Source organism: Microtus oregoni, unplaced genomic scaffold (assembly GCF_018167655.1).
Source record: "Microtus oregoni isolate MIOR12 unplaced genomic scaffold, Mior012 000007F_ref0000211, whole genome shotgun sequence".
Classification (NCBI taxonomy): domain Eukaryota; kingdom Metazoa; phylum Chordata; class Mammalia; order Rodentia; family Cricetidae; genus Microtus; species Microtus oregoni.
Window position 1 is genome coordinate 33,746,146 of NW_024543066.1, and position 15,797 is coordinate 33,761,942.

General features: G+C 36.6%; 1 protein-coding gene across 42 annotated transcripts in view; it reads left to right on the forward strand.

Moving 5' to 3' along the window:
• Positions 1-15,797, forward strand: part of Rims1 (regulating synaptic membrane exocytosis 1) — a 468,858-nt gene that overhangs the window by 354,426 nt on the left and 98,635 nt on the right. For 28 of the 42 annotated variants that reach the window (XM_041655625.1, XM_041655613.1, XM_041655616.1 and 25 more), the window contains one exon: positions 7,114-7,226. In XM_041655625.1, the coding sequence (XP_041511559.1) occupies positions 7,114-7,226 (113 nt within the window). Of the gene's footprint in view, positions 1-5,889; positions 6,073-7,113; positions 7,227-14,049; positions 14,104-15,797 lie in introns of those variants that run through there. The other 14 variants (XM_041655608.1, XM_041655624.1, XM_041655649.1 and 11 more) reach the window with 2 other exon arrangements.

Below are 15,797 nucleotides of genomic sequence, written 5' to 3' on the forward strand. Positions count from 1 at the left end.
CTGCTCTTAAATAGTAGGTGTTAAGGGACAAGCAAACATGATGTTTCTTCATGATCAATCTCATTTCTATAGAGGGCTAGACACATACCCATTCTTACACATGTATTAGAACTTGGATGTTTTCCTTCTGTGATCACATCAAATGCTTTAGTGAATCATAACTGGGAAAGTGTGGACAATTTGAGTGTGTGTTAGATATTTGAATAATATTTTTAAAAAGTCTCATTTTCTACAAGGGTGTAATCTATGATTCTTGGGGTTATTTTTGTAGCTGTCCTTATTTGCTGTGTTCATGCAAAGAAAAATCTAAGGAATTATTGATGATTTTCAGTTTCTCCAGTTTTAAATGTATTGTGTAACTTTAGGTAAAACATACTGACACTTCTTTTGACACATCCACAGAAAGACCTAGAAAGTCATAGTAATGTACATAGCGAATAGTTGGCCCTTGGACAGAAAATCCTCAAAAGCAAGGATGGAAACAGGTGATTGGTATGTTCAATATCAGATGTATTTCAGGCATAGTGAAAACAGAGGTATGAATAGAGCATCTGGAATTTGAAAATATTCAACACACCAGGCTTACTCAACTAAATCAATAGGTAAAACTTCATGTAAATTTGAAACGGGAAAATATAAGAAAACATGGAAAACTAGAAAATAATTTTTTTAGCTTAAGTACCTATGCTTGAATGGAGAATGGAAATTCTCCATTTGGACAAGATTTTTGGACAAAAATTCTCTCTTTGGACAAGACAAAGAAAGGAAACTAAAATTTGAACTGTAGACTTCTTGAGATTTTAAGACTGGCATGACCATGCCATGTTAATGTACTAAAGACTCTCTGTTTATGATATGCTGTCCTTAGACCCGGGCAGTGGATGTTTGATTTTGAGTTTCAGAAATATAGATCTATTTGGAAACAGTTTGGGGGGATGGAGAAATGATTGAGAAGTTATTAGCACTGACCGTTCTTCCAGAGGCACTGGCTTCAATTCCTAGCACCCACATGGTTGCACACAACCATCTATAATGAGATCTGGTGCCCTTTTCTGATGGGCAGTCATGCATGCAGGCAGAACACTTTACATAATAAATAAATCTTAAAAAAAAGGAAAAGGGAGAAAGAAAACCGTTTGGAAGATGCATCAAAATATCTAAGAGTAGATGATGGAAGACACCATGACTCAGAACCTGTGCAGTTCAGTGATTTATTCAGCCCATAAACTCAGGCCACCTTGAGTTCTGGTGTAAGGAATAAGTAGTGATCAGCAAAAATGGAGGCATTTCCTTTTTGCGGAGTTTAAATCTGAGAAAATAGGAGGAAGGATGCCAAAGGATTAGTTAATACGGAGAAAGGGAAACACAGTTGAATCTATTAATCTAAAGAGATACTGATCGTTTAGATAGACACTTTACAATACACAAGAATATAGGGGGACTCAAAAAGTATTAAAAGAAGAAAAAGAGCAAAACAGTAATTGGACTGCGAGGCAGAAATGGTTGCATTAAACACTACAGATAGCTATTAGCAATGAATACATGCCGATCCAGCCTTCAGTCTTGGCTTAGCTGCAAACACTGGCCTCTGATATATGTGTGGTTTTCTATGTTAGTGATTAACATCCTTGAGTGATTTTTATGGGAATCTAAGTTATATGACTAACTTTTAAGGAAACTGTTGAATGCTTGGTACAAGGGATTTGACCTGTGTGTTCTAAGTCACATTGACGGTAGTGACTGCTGGAGCTCTGAGCTAACCTGTAGTTAAGGTTAAGTAATTCACACTGTGAATGTTTTGTGCATTGATTTATTTTAACAGTCTTATTTTACATATCAACCCAGTTCTCTCTCCCTTCTCTCCTCCCACTCTCTCTCCCTCCACTTCTCCCCACCTCATCACCCATACACTCCTCAGAGAAAATGAAATCTCCCACTGGAGTGAAACAAGTCTGTCATCACTTAAGGCAGGACCAAGGCCCTCCCCACGGTATCTAGGCTGATCAGGTATTCCTCCGTAGGGAATAGGCTCCAAAGAGTCAGTTCATGCACCAGTATTTATCCCTAGTGCCTTGGCTCTTTTTCTACACCTTTCCCCTCCTTTTTCCTCCTTTCTTTTCTTCCTCCTTTCTCTTTCCTCCCTCCCTTGCTTCCTTCTAACTGCTTCTAGTTGAAACCCAAGGGCATGTCATTGTTAGGCAAACAAATGCTTTTCCACTTGGCAATACCCCAAATTGAAAATTCACCCTTGACCTTTAGAGGCTAGTAACCGTACACAGAAACCTGTTGTGCAGTTATCTGAAACATGTTGCTGGGAAATTATTGTGGTTTTAAGTTTATCTGAAGCCAACTTGCCATTGGGTGGAAGAGTCTAACAAGAAAACCTTGTGAAATACACTGCGACCTGTTAGGGGTGGAAGGCAGGTACAGCTAACTCTGTCTTCTGCTTCCCACCACTCTGAGCACGGCCCTATCCTCTCATCCTCTCTTTTTATCTTTTATATAAGAGATTGTTTTTCATACATCATAGTCGGATTAAGCTTTCTCCTTCCCATTCCTCCCAGTTTCTCCCCATAGTCTCTGCCGTCCAAATGCATACCCTTTCTTTCCTTTATTAGAAAACAGCCAGGCTATTAAGGAATAATACTAAAATGAAATAAGATAAATAGAAAAGCTAACAAGTTGGAATATGACAAAATGGCAAAACAATAAAAAGAGCCAAAGAGAATGATCTAATAAAATAAAGTTTCACTTTTCACCTCCATGTGAGCTCAGCTGAGAGCAGCCTTATTGTTATTATTATTATTGGTATTATTGGTACTATATCCTGAGTTTTGCCTGTTGGGTGTTTTGCTTATCATTTAGAATTGCCTACAGATGTGCTATTTTATCGGTTGGAGCAATGGGAAGGAGCCTTACAGGCCTGAAAAGGCTATCCCAGAAGAAACCGTTTTGGAATTTACATGCTGTGTCCATTCTCACCTCTTCAGCAGGTCAATAAAATACAGAAATACCAAAATCTTAGTTTAGAGCCTCAGCTGGGAACATCTGAAAAAGTAAAACTGTCTGGCTAAAGAGTTGGGGTTTTGCAGTGAAGTGCGTTTAGTTCAACTTAACACAGTGGAGTTCAGTGAAGGAAGTCAGGCTGCGATTGAACTCAGAAGTAAATATTTAGATACACACTTGCAGAGGTGAGCTACTGCATACGTGTATGTGTATACCTATGGCAGATTATACAAAGCAGACTTATTAAATGTCATTTGCATACATTTTATTCTGTAAACTCTGAGACCATGATTCCTTTAAGCCATACTAAATCATTCAATTTTTAGATGTATATCTGTATGTTGTAATTTTTTTTTGTTTTGTCCCTCTGTATTAAAACAAGTCCTGTTACAGTAAATATTGTCATGAGTAAAATTTCCCTCTAGATGCTGAAGCCTTAGGTTCAGGTATTCAGAACAAAAGTCAAGAAGAAATCGCACACACCTGTCACCTGTCAGAAAAGAAGTCCCCTGTTGGTTTTCGGCAAACCTGTGCAGATCCTGTCTCTAGCATTTTTCTCTCATTGTCTTTGTGCAAGTTATCAATGAGCCTCAGTTGTATTTCTAAAACAATAGTGATTATGCATCAAAGGGTTACAGCACAAAAGTTCACAGATACATGCACATACGTCTCCATGTGAATGCACACACACATTCAGAGCATGGCATGTTAGTCACCATACCAACATTAAAGATCTTGTTGTTATCTCATTGTTTCTTAGATCTTGTTTCTTCTTTCTTCCATCCATTCTTGGTTTCCTTCTCTAACATGTTCATTCTAAGGCTCTCCCATTCTTTTAACCTCCTTTCTTTCTATTATATCCCATTCTGTTAAAATGACCAAGGCTCAACAGCTTTGATTCTCTTATCTCTCTATTGTTTTACCTTGAAATTCTTGACCAGGTCTCCTTTCCATCTGCCTAAACAAACCACTCTTAATTCCATTGCCTCTTCTGTGCAAAACTGTGTTCAACTCTTTACAAGTTCACCCTCCTGGAACTCAGTGACCACATCCCTCTTTTGCTCTGAGTGACTTTACCCATCCTCTGAGCTGTACTCCATGATTGACATGGAGCAAGAACTTTTTTGCTAATGGGACAATGAAGAGTTATTTTGTGTAAAGGAAAAAGAGAACCAAAGGTTTTTGTGAAAAATCTTGAACTTGGAACAAGTTGGGCTCTTTTCAGATTCTGCCAACCTCCTTCCAGCTCAAACATGGCTCTCCAAGTCACATATTTTAAAGCAGTAAAGTATTCACCCTGAATCCATTCATGTCTTCTGAAAATGGTTGTTATAGCATTTCAATATTACTGGCTGAAACATAAAGTCCACCCTAATTATTCTTATCTAAAGTCACACTCAGGTTGTTCTTCTGGAGTTAGACATTTCACTAAGGGATAAAGTAAGATTATCATAAAATTGTAGTGCCCAAAAGGCACTCCATTGCTTATGTGAAAATTGTACAATTAAAATTTCAAAGCTCAACCAATACGTATATTTTGAACAATCTGATTCTCATAGTAATGACTTATAAAGGGTAAATAAAACATTCGTTAGCATTGGAAATACGTCTTAGAAATTCTTCCCATCTCAGTTTGGTCTAGTTAAGCTCATGAGCAGGTCAGTTAGAATAGGTGAACTATTTTAATGTGTAGAATGTCAGAAGATTTTTTTTTCGGTTCTAAGTGGCAATGACAGGTGAGGTTTCAGAACAGGACTCAATATCTAATAAAACCATAATCTGCAGCCCAAGAGGATAAAATGTACTTTTATTCCAAGTGTAAGATACACTTTCTTGTTCTCTGAAAACTGATATTTTCCTTTTCACTGTTCTGAAATGAAAGACATAGCTTAAAGCAAAAATCAGGCTTGTTGTAAAGAATATTTTACTCAACAGGAGTATTGAGCTAATGGGGTAAAGTCTTCATAAGTACACGTTGGGTGACCAATATGTGTTATTCTCACACTTGTGGACAATAAACTCATTTCCTATGATTGCTATGAAAGAATGAGATTGTGTCAAACTCTTGTCAATATGATGCATAACAGGAATATTAATGATCGCTTAATTAAAATAATACTAACATGATAAAAGGATCAAAAACATTCATCTGTTTTATGGAGATATGCACATACATGTATATGTATCTATTTAATTCTCGTTTCATAATTGTCTTGAATACCATATGAAGATAACTACCAGTATATTCACAAAGACATTTTCAGATACTCTCACATCTAAGAGAACCTGTTTAACACACACATCTACCATTTGTGCTTAATTAGGTGTATAAATTAAGTACTGTTCAAGCTTTATTTTTATTTCTTAATGTTGGATTAAGATGAAGAAGCATGCTCTTTTGGTTTTTTGTTTACCATAGACTTACTTCTTGCACTGTAGAACTATGAACATTGTGAAAGCATACATACATTTTGATTTCACATTCCTATAGAATATCATGGCGATACTGCAGTATTCATCATTCTAATTTCAAACACTCATTCAATCAAGAAATCTTTATTTTTGTCCCTGTTTTCTATTATCCATTTTTGGCACACTGGACATAGAGTTCAATAACCCCATCCCTCCCAAAAGAAAAAGACTGAGTTCTTTGATTCTGGAGGGTTCACGAGAATTTGATGATATTAGGGCACTTAGGTTGGCCCTTTATAACACAGATGCTTGGATAATAGTGACATTTCCATCGCAATAACTGTGGGATGAGTGTTTCTCTTGTACTTTAGACTCACTTTCAGAGTATCCAGGTTTTCCTTGGACGACTGTGTTGGAATGAAGTTAATGAAACCCGCTGACTGAAGATCTCTTTTGGCACTAATGTTTTAGGGTTCTCCCATCATGCCTTTCTAGAAGGGGATACGCAATCCCAAGAGCAGCTGATCAAGCAGTCGTTAGGGGAAAGCATCCCACTCGCTCGCGGTCCAGCGAGCGCTCTAGTGTCAGAACCCTGTGTTCTATGCACCACCTTGCCCCTGGAGGCTCGGCGCCACCTTCTCCGCTCCTGACAAGGTTGCTATTCAGTGTCCCGCCCAGCATTCGTGTCCTGCTGCCGGGTGTTGGTGTGGTGTTGTTCCTTCCTGAGCACTCGAAGCTTATACTCATTATGACATCATTATGACACCATGGTTCCTACTCTTTTCCTTGTGACCCGGTCCTCACCCACATCCTCTCGCACTGGCATCTCTCTCCACTGTGCTGGCAGAGTTCTCCAGTTCCTGCCAGTTCGCTGCCATCGACAACTAAACCTGGCTGTGTTCTGTCCTTTCATCTGTCCGTGGCATATCATATATACTTTACCATGTGAAATGCTTCATGAGGAGTTTACTCACAATTAAATATGGATTTGTTTATTAGAGCATCAGAGAATTTTATAAAGTAACCTTCTATATGTGCTTATAGAGCCATGTAGTGTTTAAAACATCCTCAGTTACAAAGCGAATGCCAGCAGGTGGAGGTCAGCTTTATCTGGGTGGGAATGAGTATCTGCATGCCTCTCATATTCTCATTCCCAACATTAATCCTCACATCAGGACATCCTGTAGCACGTGTCCAAGGTCATTTGAAATCCTTTCCAAGGTTCGTTGCTCGTTTCTATTGAAAAAGAATGCACAACCTCTTGGTAACTAACATCTGGCTGTGCATCGAGAACTTACTATTATACATGACTCTAAAGCATGTGTGAGTTTAGCTTCAGCTCTCTGGCAACATGCCAGACATATAATTCCTTACATACATGTTTATATAGTTTAAGATCCAGAGGCTGTGGTCAGTTCTGTCACAGTACTAACACAATGGATGTCTTTAAGAAGCACGCCTCAGAGCAAGTCAATCACATTCTGCTTAATTCAAGAATCCACTCTGTAGAATGTGTACGTGCCTCCTTCAGCCTCTTGTAGTAGCCCTTTTACGTGTGTCATTTACAGTATTGAATTTGGCTTCCAATAACCCTGTTAGGTGTTTTCTGCCTGTGTTAGTACTGACTGGAAAAAGGCAAAAATGCTTTGCCGAACTGTATTGGAATTTCACGCACCCTTTGCTGTTTACCTACAGAACGCACCGACAAGGAAGCCCGACGCGGTCTCCGCCAGCAGACACATCCTTCAGCAGTCGCCGGGGAAGACAGCTTCCACAGGTGCCAGTTCGAAGCGGCAGTATAGAACAAGGTATCCAAAAAAAGAGATCTTTGTCCAAACACCTGGAGTTGATAAACTTCTCCTCTTGCCACTCTCATTTATGAAATGACACGGTTTGGGTCATACAAAACATAAAGTTTCTTAGGATTTTACCCCAGCACTTGGTTTCAGTGGTCCATGCCACAGGGCAATCAGCGTTTGCTGAGTGAGTGAGTGAGTGAGTGAGTGACCGAATTTAGATGAATGCTTAAGAGTGGGTGGAGTTCTGAACAGTTTTGCAAAGTCATAAAACTAGGTGATATACATTCTGAAAACCTCAGTACTGTCTGTTGTTTTATGTGCTGAAAAAGGGCTTACGTTATTTTTTTAAAAAAATTAAATATGCTTATTGAGTGTTCTCCATTTTAATGTCATTAACTATATCTTGAGTTTTAAATAATTTGGTGGTAAAAATTACTCAGAACATGTATTTATCATTTTGCTATGAGCCACATTGTCTGTGTTTCTTACATTAAATATACATGGGTTATTTTCCTAAACAAATGGCCATGTATGTGTTTGGGGGAAGGGGAGATTTGTTTTGACAGTAGAAACCAAGATTAAAGGATATGTCTTAAATGTTTGAAATGTTGGACTAAAATACTATTTCTCCTGACCCGTTTCTTAGTGGGTCAATGACATTAGTATTTTCTAATGCATATATTAGCAGTGACTAAACGCATTACTGATTTTTTTCTAGTTCAGGGCTGTGGTTCAAGAACAATGAACATAGTAAAACATCCGTTGCCACTCTGTATCCCCATGAAATAGCCTGATGGTTTGCTTCCTGAGTACTTCTCCAACGCTGTTAGTTGCTGCTGGTTTAAAACTTGCATTTCCCCACAGATCGCATGGCTGCAGAGATTGAAGTGGCCTGTTTGACCATGCAAAATACTTGATAATAGGAACGTTGGCGTGAATAAGTGGTGTTGACTTACTAACTCAATACTGCAAAGGGTACCATGAAAGCTATACGAACAGCCAGATTTGTGTCTTTAAAATGATGTTTCTTGTGGGTACAGCTTGCTTTAATGGTCAAGGATGAGGTAAATGTATACATTTAGTCAATTAGCAAAATGCAGTTTTGGTGAAAATTCTTTCTAAAATACCAGATTTCGATGGTGGAATCCACATTTCTAATAGGCGCTTATTTTTTTTTCCTGAAATATTTTGAGATGATTGAGGGAAAAATAATGTTATTTGAATGATACTTATACTAACAATGCTTCTGTCAAAAGTTTGATTTTTTTTTAACAAATAGATGATGGCATTTTAACTTACTCATTCATGAACTCTTGTTGCACAACTGAACAAACTGTAAATTTGGATGCTTCACTAGAAATCCAGTGTTGCTGATCACAATGAAACTCAGCAAGTCATGTGTTTCTTGAAATTCTTTGCATTTCCTCCAGTTGCAAGTAAAACATTCTATGTGGCACTATAGTAATCTTTCTGCAAGGTCAATTGGACTACCTGTTTATTTTTAAAATTTATGTTCCATTGTTGATATCTACTCTTTATGATATTCATATTCACAGCTGTCTTTCAGAGAAAACAACCATGTGTAAGGATTGGATTGAGGTGGGAAGAACGGGATGAGTGGGAATGGCATTACTGTGATATTAATTATGGCAAATACTTTAGTAAACACAGTTTGTCGTTGAAGATTCTGATATAGACAAGCCTGTAAATGAGGCAGTCATCAAGTACTATCTAATCTAAGCATTCTGAGGTGCACTTCATGGCATTGGGACATGCTTTGGGGCTTATGGTAAATGGTAGCAGTGTCTCCTGCCATCTTCTTAGGGGTGTTTTCATACTGAACAGTTCACGCGACGCATTTGTCCCTAATGGGTTTCTGAAGTGATTGATCATGGGCTAGACAATACTTAAAGCATTTTATTTATGATGAATTTCACTGTTCTAGAGGTGATATAAGTATGTCATTAATTTCCTTTTTGATGAATTTGTTAGACAGCAGTCTAACAAATTTCATATGGGAATTAACATCAGCTGAAATTTATTTGTGACTGCTTAAGCTCACTTGACTTTTGTTTTCTTCTTGTTTAATCTCTTAGAAAGGGCTGACTTAATGTTTTTAAAAGTAATTCAGTTAATAAACAACTGATTGGTAAGAACAAAGTCCTTTCAGTGAATGAGTTTCCTAGACAGATATACAATTTCTTGATATAATCATAAATTAATTTATTAATACATTTTCTGTGTATAATTACCTATTTTACTGTTTTAGGGTGACTACAAAGATAATTAGATTCGATGGATATTTTAAAATTTTTTATCAGTGGTATTTATTGTATCTTATGTATATAAACAGATCTTCCATTTGTAAAGACTGTCATTTTAAAAGATATATTTATTGAGTATTTGAAAATTATTTTAAAATTTCCCTTAAGAAATATAACTATGAACACAATATGTGAAATCTGGGTATATAAAAGTAGGCATCCAGAAAAATAGATTATTACAGTACATACTTTGACATAAATGTAGATTAAAATATAGTATATACTTTATTCTTAATATGTAAAAGTTGAAAGTAGAGAGTTCCTTGAAATTTTTGATTACATGGCAGTATTGAATGTAATATAGTATATTTTACATAGGGTAAGGATGAGGCAGCTGTGAGTGTTGTTTTAAACGTGTGATTTTTCTGAACAGGTCAGATAGCTTTGCTTCATTGAGGCCTCTTAATGAAGCATGTAAACATCATTCATGAAGTCAAAGGCAAGCATATGGGTCTGTGGAGACATCACATGTACTGCTTAACACATGGAACCATCCTGACGCCTCCCTTCTGATGGGGCAGCCAATTATTTTTCAGTAAATAATATAAGAGCAAAGAGGGAAGTCTAGTTTTATGAAATATCTAATATATGCAATCTGTAAAAATTGTTAGTAATTTTGTCTTGAGGTATTTACTATAAATTTGAGGAAAAAAGAAAAGATACTTATATTGGGATATATATATATATATATATATATTTCACACGGAAATGCTACAGAAGTGTTTCCATTGTTTCCATGCCATAGGTTATATACTTTCTACTCAATAGAGGAAAAGGGATTGATCACATGGAATTTCAAATCATAGGAAATGGCAATTATACAGTTAAAGTTTCTATGTAGATTAAGTATGCTTTCAATAGTGTGAAACAGTGGTGGGTTTAAATTGTAATGTTTTGGTAAAATTGTTGCCAAACTATAGAGTTCTTAAAAGTCAAGAAAATATATTGTTGCATATGCATTTGGAATATCAAGCAAGTTATTTTCCCGATATTTTTGTTTTGTTTAAATCTTTGAATTGCTGTTTTCATTTTTTAATTAATTTCAATGCCATATGTAAAACTTCCTCATGGTTTCTCATGCAGTTTACCATATCACCTTATGTGTTATGCGTTTTAGTATTCATGCCATTTTCTTAATTCACATTTCCATGTCTAACTATAAATTTGCTGATTTCTTTCTTTTGTTTCCATCATTATGTGCATTTAATTCATTGAAGAACAAGAAAAATATAACTCTTCTACTAAAGGTAAATATTAATGTAATTTTGAATCATTCATACTGTATCTTTTATGATATGTAAGAGCTATGCAACCATTAGTATAATGATCAAAATTATTTGATAGTTATTTCTCTGGAGGGATTGTGTCACTTGTCGGTTCTTTCATAGTCACAATGTGTAGATCAAGGAGGAAAACTTCCTAAAACTAAAAATAGTTTGATGTAAAATTCATTTATCTATGTTGATAACTAAAACATTTCTATAAATTAGCAATGTATATCTTACATGCTAATTTTTATTTTATCATAGGAATTGGTGACATGTTCTTTATTTCTTGCTGAGTTTCCTTGCGTTGATTCTATTTTTTTGCTCTCGCAGATAAAGGATTTGATTCTGATTTCCCACTATCCTCTCTGGCTAACATCTACTGTGCAGAGTGGAAAGTCCCTACACTTTGTTGTCTTGATAGCATGAGCTTCATGAACTTTCTAAACTTCACTGTACTCATGCGTGTTTAGAGCAGTGACCCATAGTAGTGCTGTGGGTTTTAAGATTGTTTTATTAATCATCCTGTCTACCTGAGAAACACAGGAAGCAGAATTCATTCAGCCCATTCTCATGGGTAGTCTCTGACCTTTACTATGACTTTTTAATCAAAAATTATTTTTGATCTTTTCACGTAAATTTTAACTGAGTTTCTGGCTTCCACCTTTTATACTCCCACATCAATTATTTTTCAGAATTATACCTGGCCTGGTTATTACATTTTTGAATATAAGTTTATAAATTATAATAATAAAATCTTAATAATACTTTAACCATGTTATGTTCATAGGTGTATTTATCAGATATTAAAAGCAGCTTGAATTGATCTGTTTATTTTATTATCTCTCAGAGCTAGTCCTGTTAACAGCTCTATCCCTAGTCAAGATCTCTGTCTTTGGCATTGGAAAGAAGTCTCAATGGTTAAGACTACTTCTTGGTCTTAAAAAGGGCCTGAGTTCACTTCCCAGCACTCACATCAAGCAGCTCAAAATCTCTTATAAGTCTAGTTTCAGGGGCACAGTTCTCTCACCGGAACTCATGTGTAAATGCACACACACATAGACACACATAAATCTTAATATTCCTAGCATATGTTGTGACCCTCAGTATGGGAGATTATATACAATTCTCTTTAGTCTGAAATTACACAGAATGGAATTATGTGTCAGACACATAAAGGGCACGTCTCAGCAAATACTGTTTGACATACTAGGATCAAATAGTAACTAAAAGAAAAGGCTCGTCAATGAAATGAATAAGCTATTGCCTTAGGTTTTATTAAGCTCATGACTACCTTGTATTCTTAACTTAGGTATCAGACACAACCTTTTATTCAATAGTACAAAAATAACCAGTGTGTTTTTTCTTAGATTCAGAAGAATATTGTTTGATTTGGAAGGTTAACAGTGTGGTAGACTCCTTTGAATCTTTCTTTAAATCTTTTATTTGTTTTTGTTAACATTCATTTTTATTATTTTTAGTGATGTGGGGTGTTCACATGTTTGAAGATATCCTTGGAGGTATCAGATTCCTCAGGAGCTGGAGTTGTGAGCTCAAATGGTTGTGAACCAACTGCCACAGGTGCTGGGAACTGAACATGGGTCCTTTGAAAGAACAGGGAGTGCTCTTAACCACTGAGCCATGTCTCCAGCTCCAAAATTGGAGCATTTGGATTTTATACTGGAAATGAGTCTCATTCATTTTCCAAAAGATACAGACCAACAATTACTTAGAAGAACATTTAATTAGAGGTTTTGTGTATATTCTTATCAACCAAAAGCCAGGTTGGCTACTAGAAAATCTCCGTGTAATACAAAAGGAAGTTTGTATGCAGAATCCACATTTAAACCACATCAAATATTAAAGTTTTCATAGGTGGGTGTTACACTCATCCAAGTCTTTGAGGCAGGATGTAGATACGCTTCACAAAACAGACATGGAACTGGAATCAACACAGGAGACAAATATGAACGTTCACCCAGCAAGACTCAGCAGCCAGGATGATGTGTTTTTCTTCTAGGGTTCGAACCAATATAACCACTAATAGTCATCCTCACAGCTTAGAAGGAATTAAAGCAAGTTCAGAATTTTTTTCAGTCATGTTAGAAGCTGAAAATGAAAGACGTATTTAATGTAAAAAGAAGTCTCATAGCTGTGAGCTGCAGAGCTCTTCTATAATCTATGATAGGGAATTTATGTAGTTTGAATGATTGCTCCCTGAGAAAACGAGCAAGAGGACTGACTGATCATAGAGGCCAATAAGCTCATCAATTTGTCTTTGTTTTGTTGACAGTATATAAAATTATCTCACAACTAAGGACTCCAATTTTCCAAGGATTTAGCACTGTGATCACTAAAATTGCAACAGATTTTGGAAAAACAGTTGGTCATTCTACCTATAGAGAAATAGCCTGGTTGTGTTCCAGAGCACAATTCATGATAAACAAAATTCATCATTCACTGTGTATTTATCATACAACTAAGGGTGTTGTGCATTATCTCATATTTTCATAACAACCCCATATTTGAGTATTAATGTGCTTTATTTCCTGAGACATCGAAGTTCAAGAGATTGGAAACCTGACCCCCTTGTCAGTTACTCAGTTGGTAAGTGGTAGGCCCTCCTCTAAGGACCCTATTCCAAACTGCTTTGTGGTACAGGAACTCAGCGCCCTGTGTTTTATTGATGCCAACTGTGCATACGGAGTAGCATACAGGGTACTTATACTATATAGAAACAGAGCCTTAAGGCTTAAGTTGGACTGCCTCAGGTGCTGTAAGGCAGGCCTGGATTTTGATCATGTAGTCTGTGTTCTGTCCCCTTTGCCCTCGGCATGCAGCAGAGGTTTTCATGACACAGTGATCCTGGAGAGGGCTGCTTAGTTTTTATATAGCCACCTGCTGACACAGCTGTGGGCCACGCAGCTAAATCTATACCTGGTTTTTCGTTTAATCGCCCATGCAACGACAACAATAACAAAAACCAGGTTCTTTCTATGTGACCGAGACTTTACAATCTGGGGTTGAAAATCCAGGTGACGAATGACAAAGAAATGTTCATACAGCTTATTTACCTTTGCCTCTTTCTATGCTGAAAGCTGAGAGATGATAGCATTTTAGGTTACACAGACTGCTTTTTAGGCCTATTTTTTAATCATTCATTCTAAAAATAAGCCACTTTTTCCCTCTCTGCTACATTTCCTGGACAGTTTTAAAGAGCCCATGAATGTAGTTTGGGGGCCTCGAAATAATGATATAAGAAGATCAAAAGTGAACCAGAAATTAAATGACTTCAAGGTGAGAAAAATGTTATTGTCATGATACATTTCTCTTTTCTATGCCTTTCGATATTTCCTAACTGCATTATCTCTGGCTCCTGGGAACAATTTTGAATCATAGCGGAGCACATGACATTATGTTTTCTACAAATATGCTGCACTCAATTATAAAACGTGTAATTTATGCACCTGGATAATGAAAGACATTTCGAGTCCAAGGAATTAAATTATTTCAAAGGAACAAAAAGCAAATGGCGTTTTGTTGCTTTTTGTTTTCTACCTGACTAATGGAATGTATAATAATTATTGTAACAAGATTGTAAGAGCTGATTAAGGCATGCCTCTAGTCAGCTGCTCTTTTAATCTAACTTCTAAAATAAATGGCAAAGCTTATTGTCTGTTCTCTTTCCTGCTAAATGATGACAGAAGGAGTTTGAGTATTAAGTGGTACAAAGTAAAATTTATGCGAATATGACATTAATCTTAATTAGATTGAATTGATATAAAAGTGAAAGCTGAAAATTTTCTTACACTCTGTTGCATTAATTATAATATAGTTCATTAATCATTTATAATACTAGTAAGCTAGAGTGGTAAAATGGAAAGAAGGTATGCTTGGAGTTCCATGTTTACCGATTTGTAATTTTAAAATTCCACATTTTCTTAATTGTCTTTAAATAGTAACAAAAGATTGTAATTATTTTTTCACAAGCTATTATTTAATAGATAGCATAAGACACCAGGTCAGTTATTTCCTGTTCTTGTAGGTTAAGATTTATGATACGTAGTATTGAGATAAAACTCTATGGTAGTGTGATTGCTCTGTGCATGGGAAACTCTAGGAGAGCAACAGAGAGCTGTGGGAGGGGCAGAGACAAGCCAATGGAAAGAGAGAGGATATTTTTGAAGGTTCAAGTTCCTTAATATTCTGGGATGAATCATTCTGGTGCAGTATTTTTGCTTGAATATATATATCATAAATAACGATTTGAACTTTCTGTATTCAAAGGGTGTTTAGTTGATCATTGCCTATATATTATCCTAGCATCTCAGAGAGTCACACCACATAACCAAGAGGATGTGGTTTTGACCTCCCGTTCTGTTCAGTTGAGTGTATTTACTAGCAAAGATATTATGATAAGCATTAAAGCTTCTAGATATTTCACACATAACAGTCCCTGCAAGCTATACCTAACTGATCAAAGACTTTCTCTGATGGGTGCATTCCTCCTGAGATTTGTAAAGGAAGAGAAGAGGAAAATAAAATTAAGCAGGTGTCCAATCATGGATGGTCTCTGCCTAGTTTATGACCTTAAAATAGGCAAACATTGTAAAGAGACTACGCCAGGGAGCTGAGTTTATCAGAGTTAGATCACATCAAGTCTGCCAAAATAGAGTCTAGTTTATATTAGTGTTGTTATAACAATGAGTAGGATGGCTATATATTAGAGGTCACGTTTGATAAAATAAATGTTCTCCAAAGACTGGTTCTCCTACATTCCAGAGGGCTAATTCCCCCGGCCGGCCTTGGCCAAAGGATCAAGGGTGCCTGTTAAGAAAGAGTACTGTTCTAAAACCTCATTTCTTCCTGGCAGCTGTTTGACCTTGAGCAGAGCAGAGAAGCTTGATAAATGATTCTTCCGTCAGCCGCTGGCCCTGTCTGTTGAGGACAGGTGGTTTGGTGTGCTGGAACTTGCAGGGTTTCACCTGGGC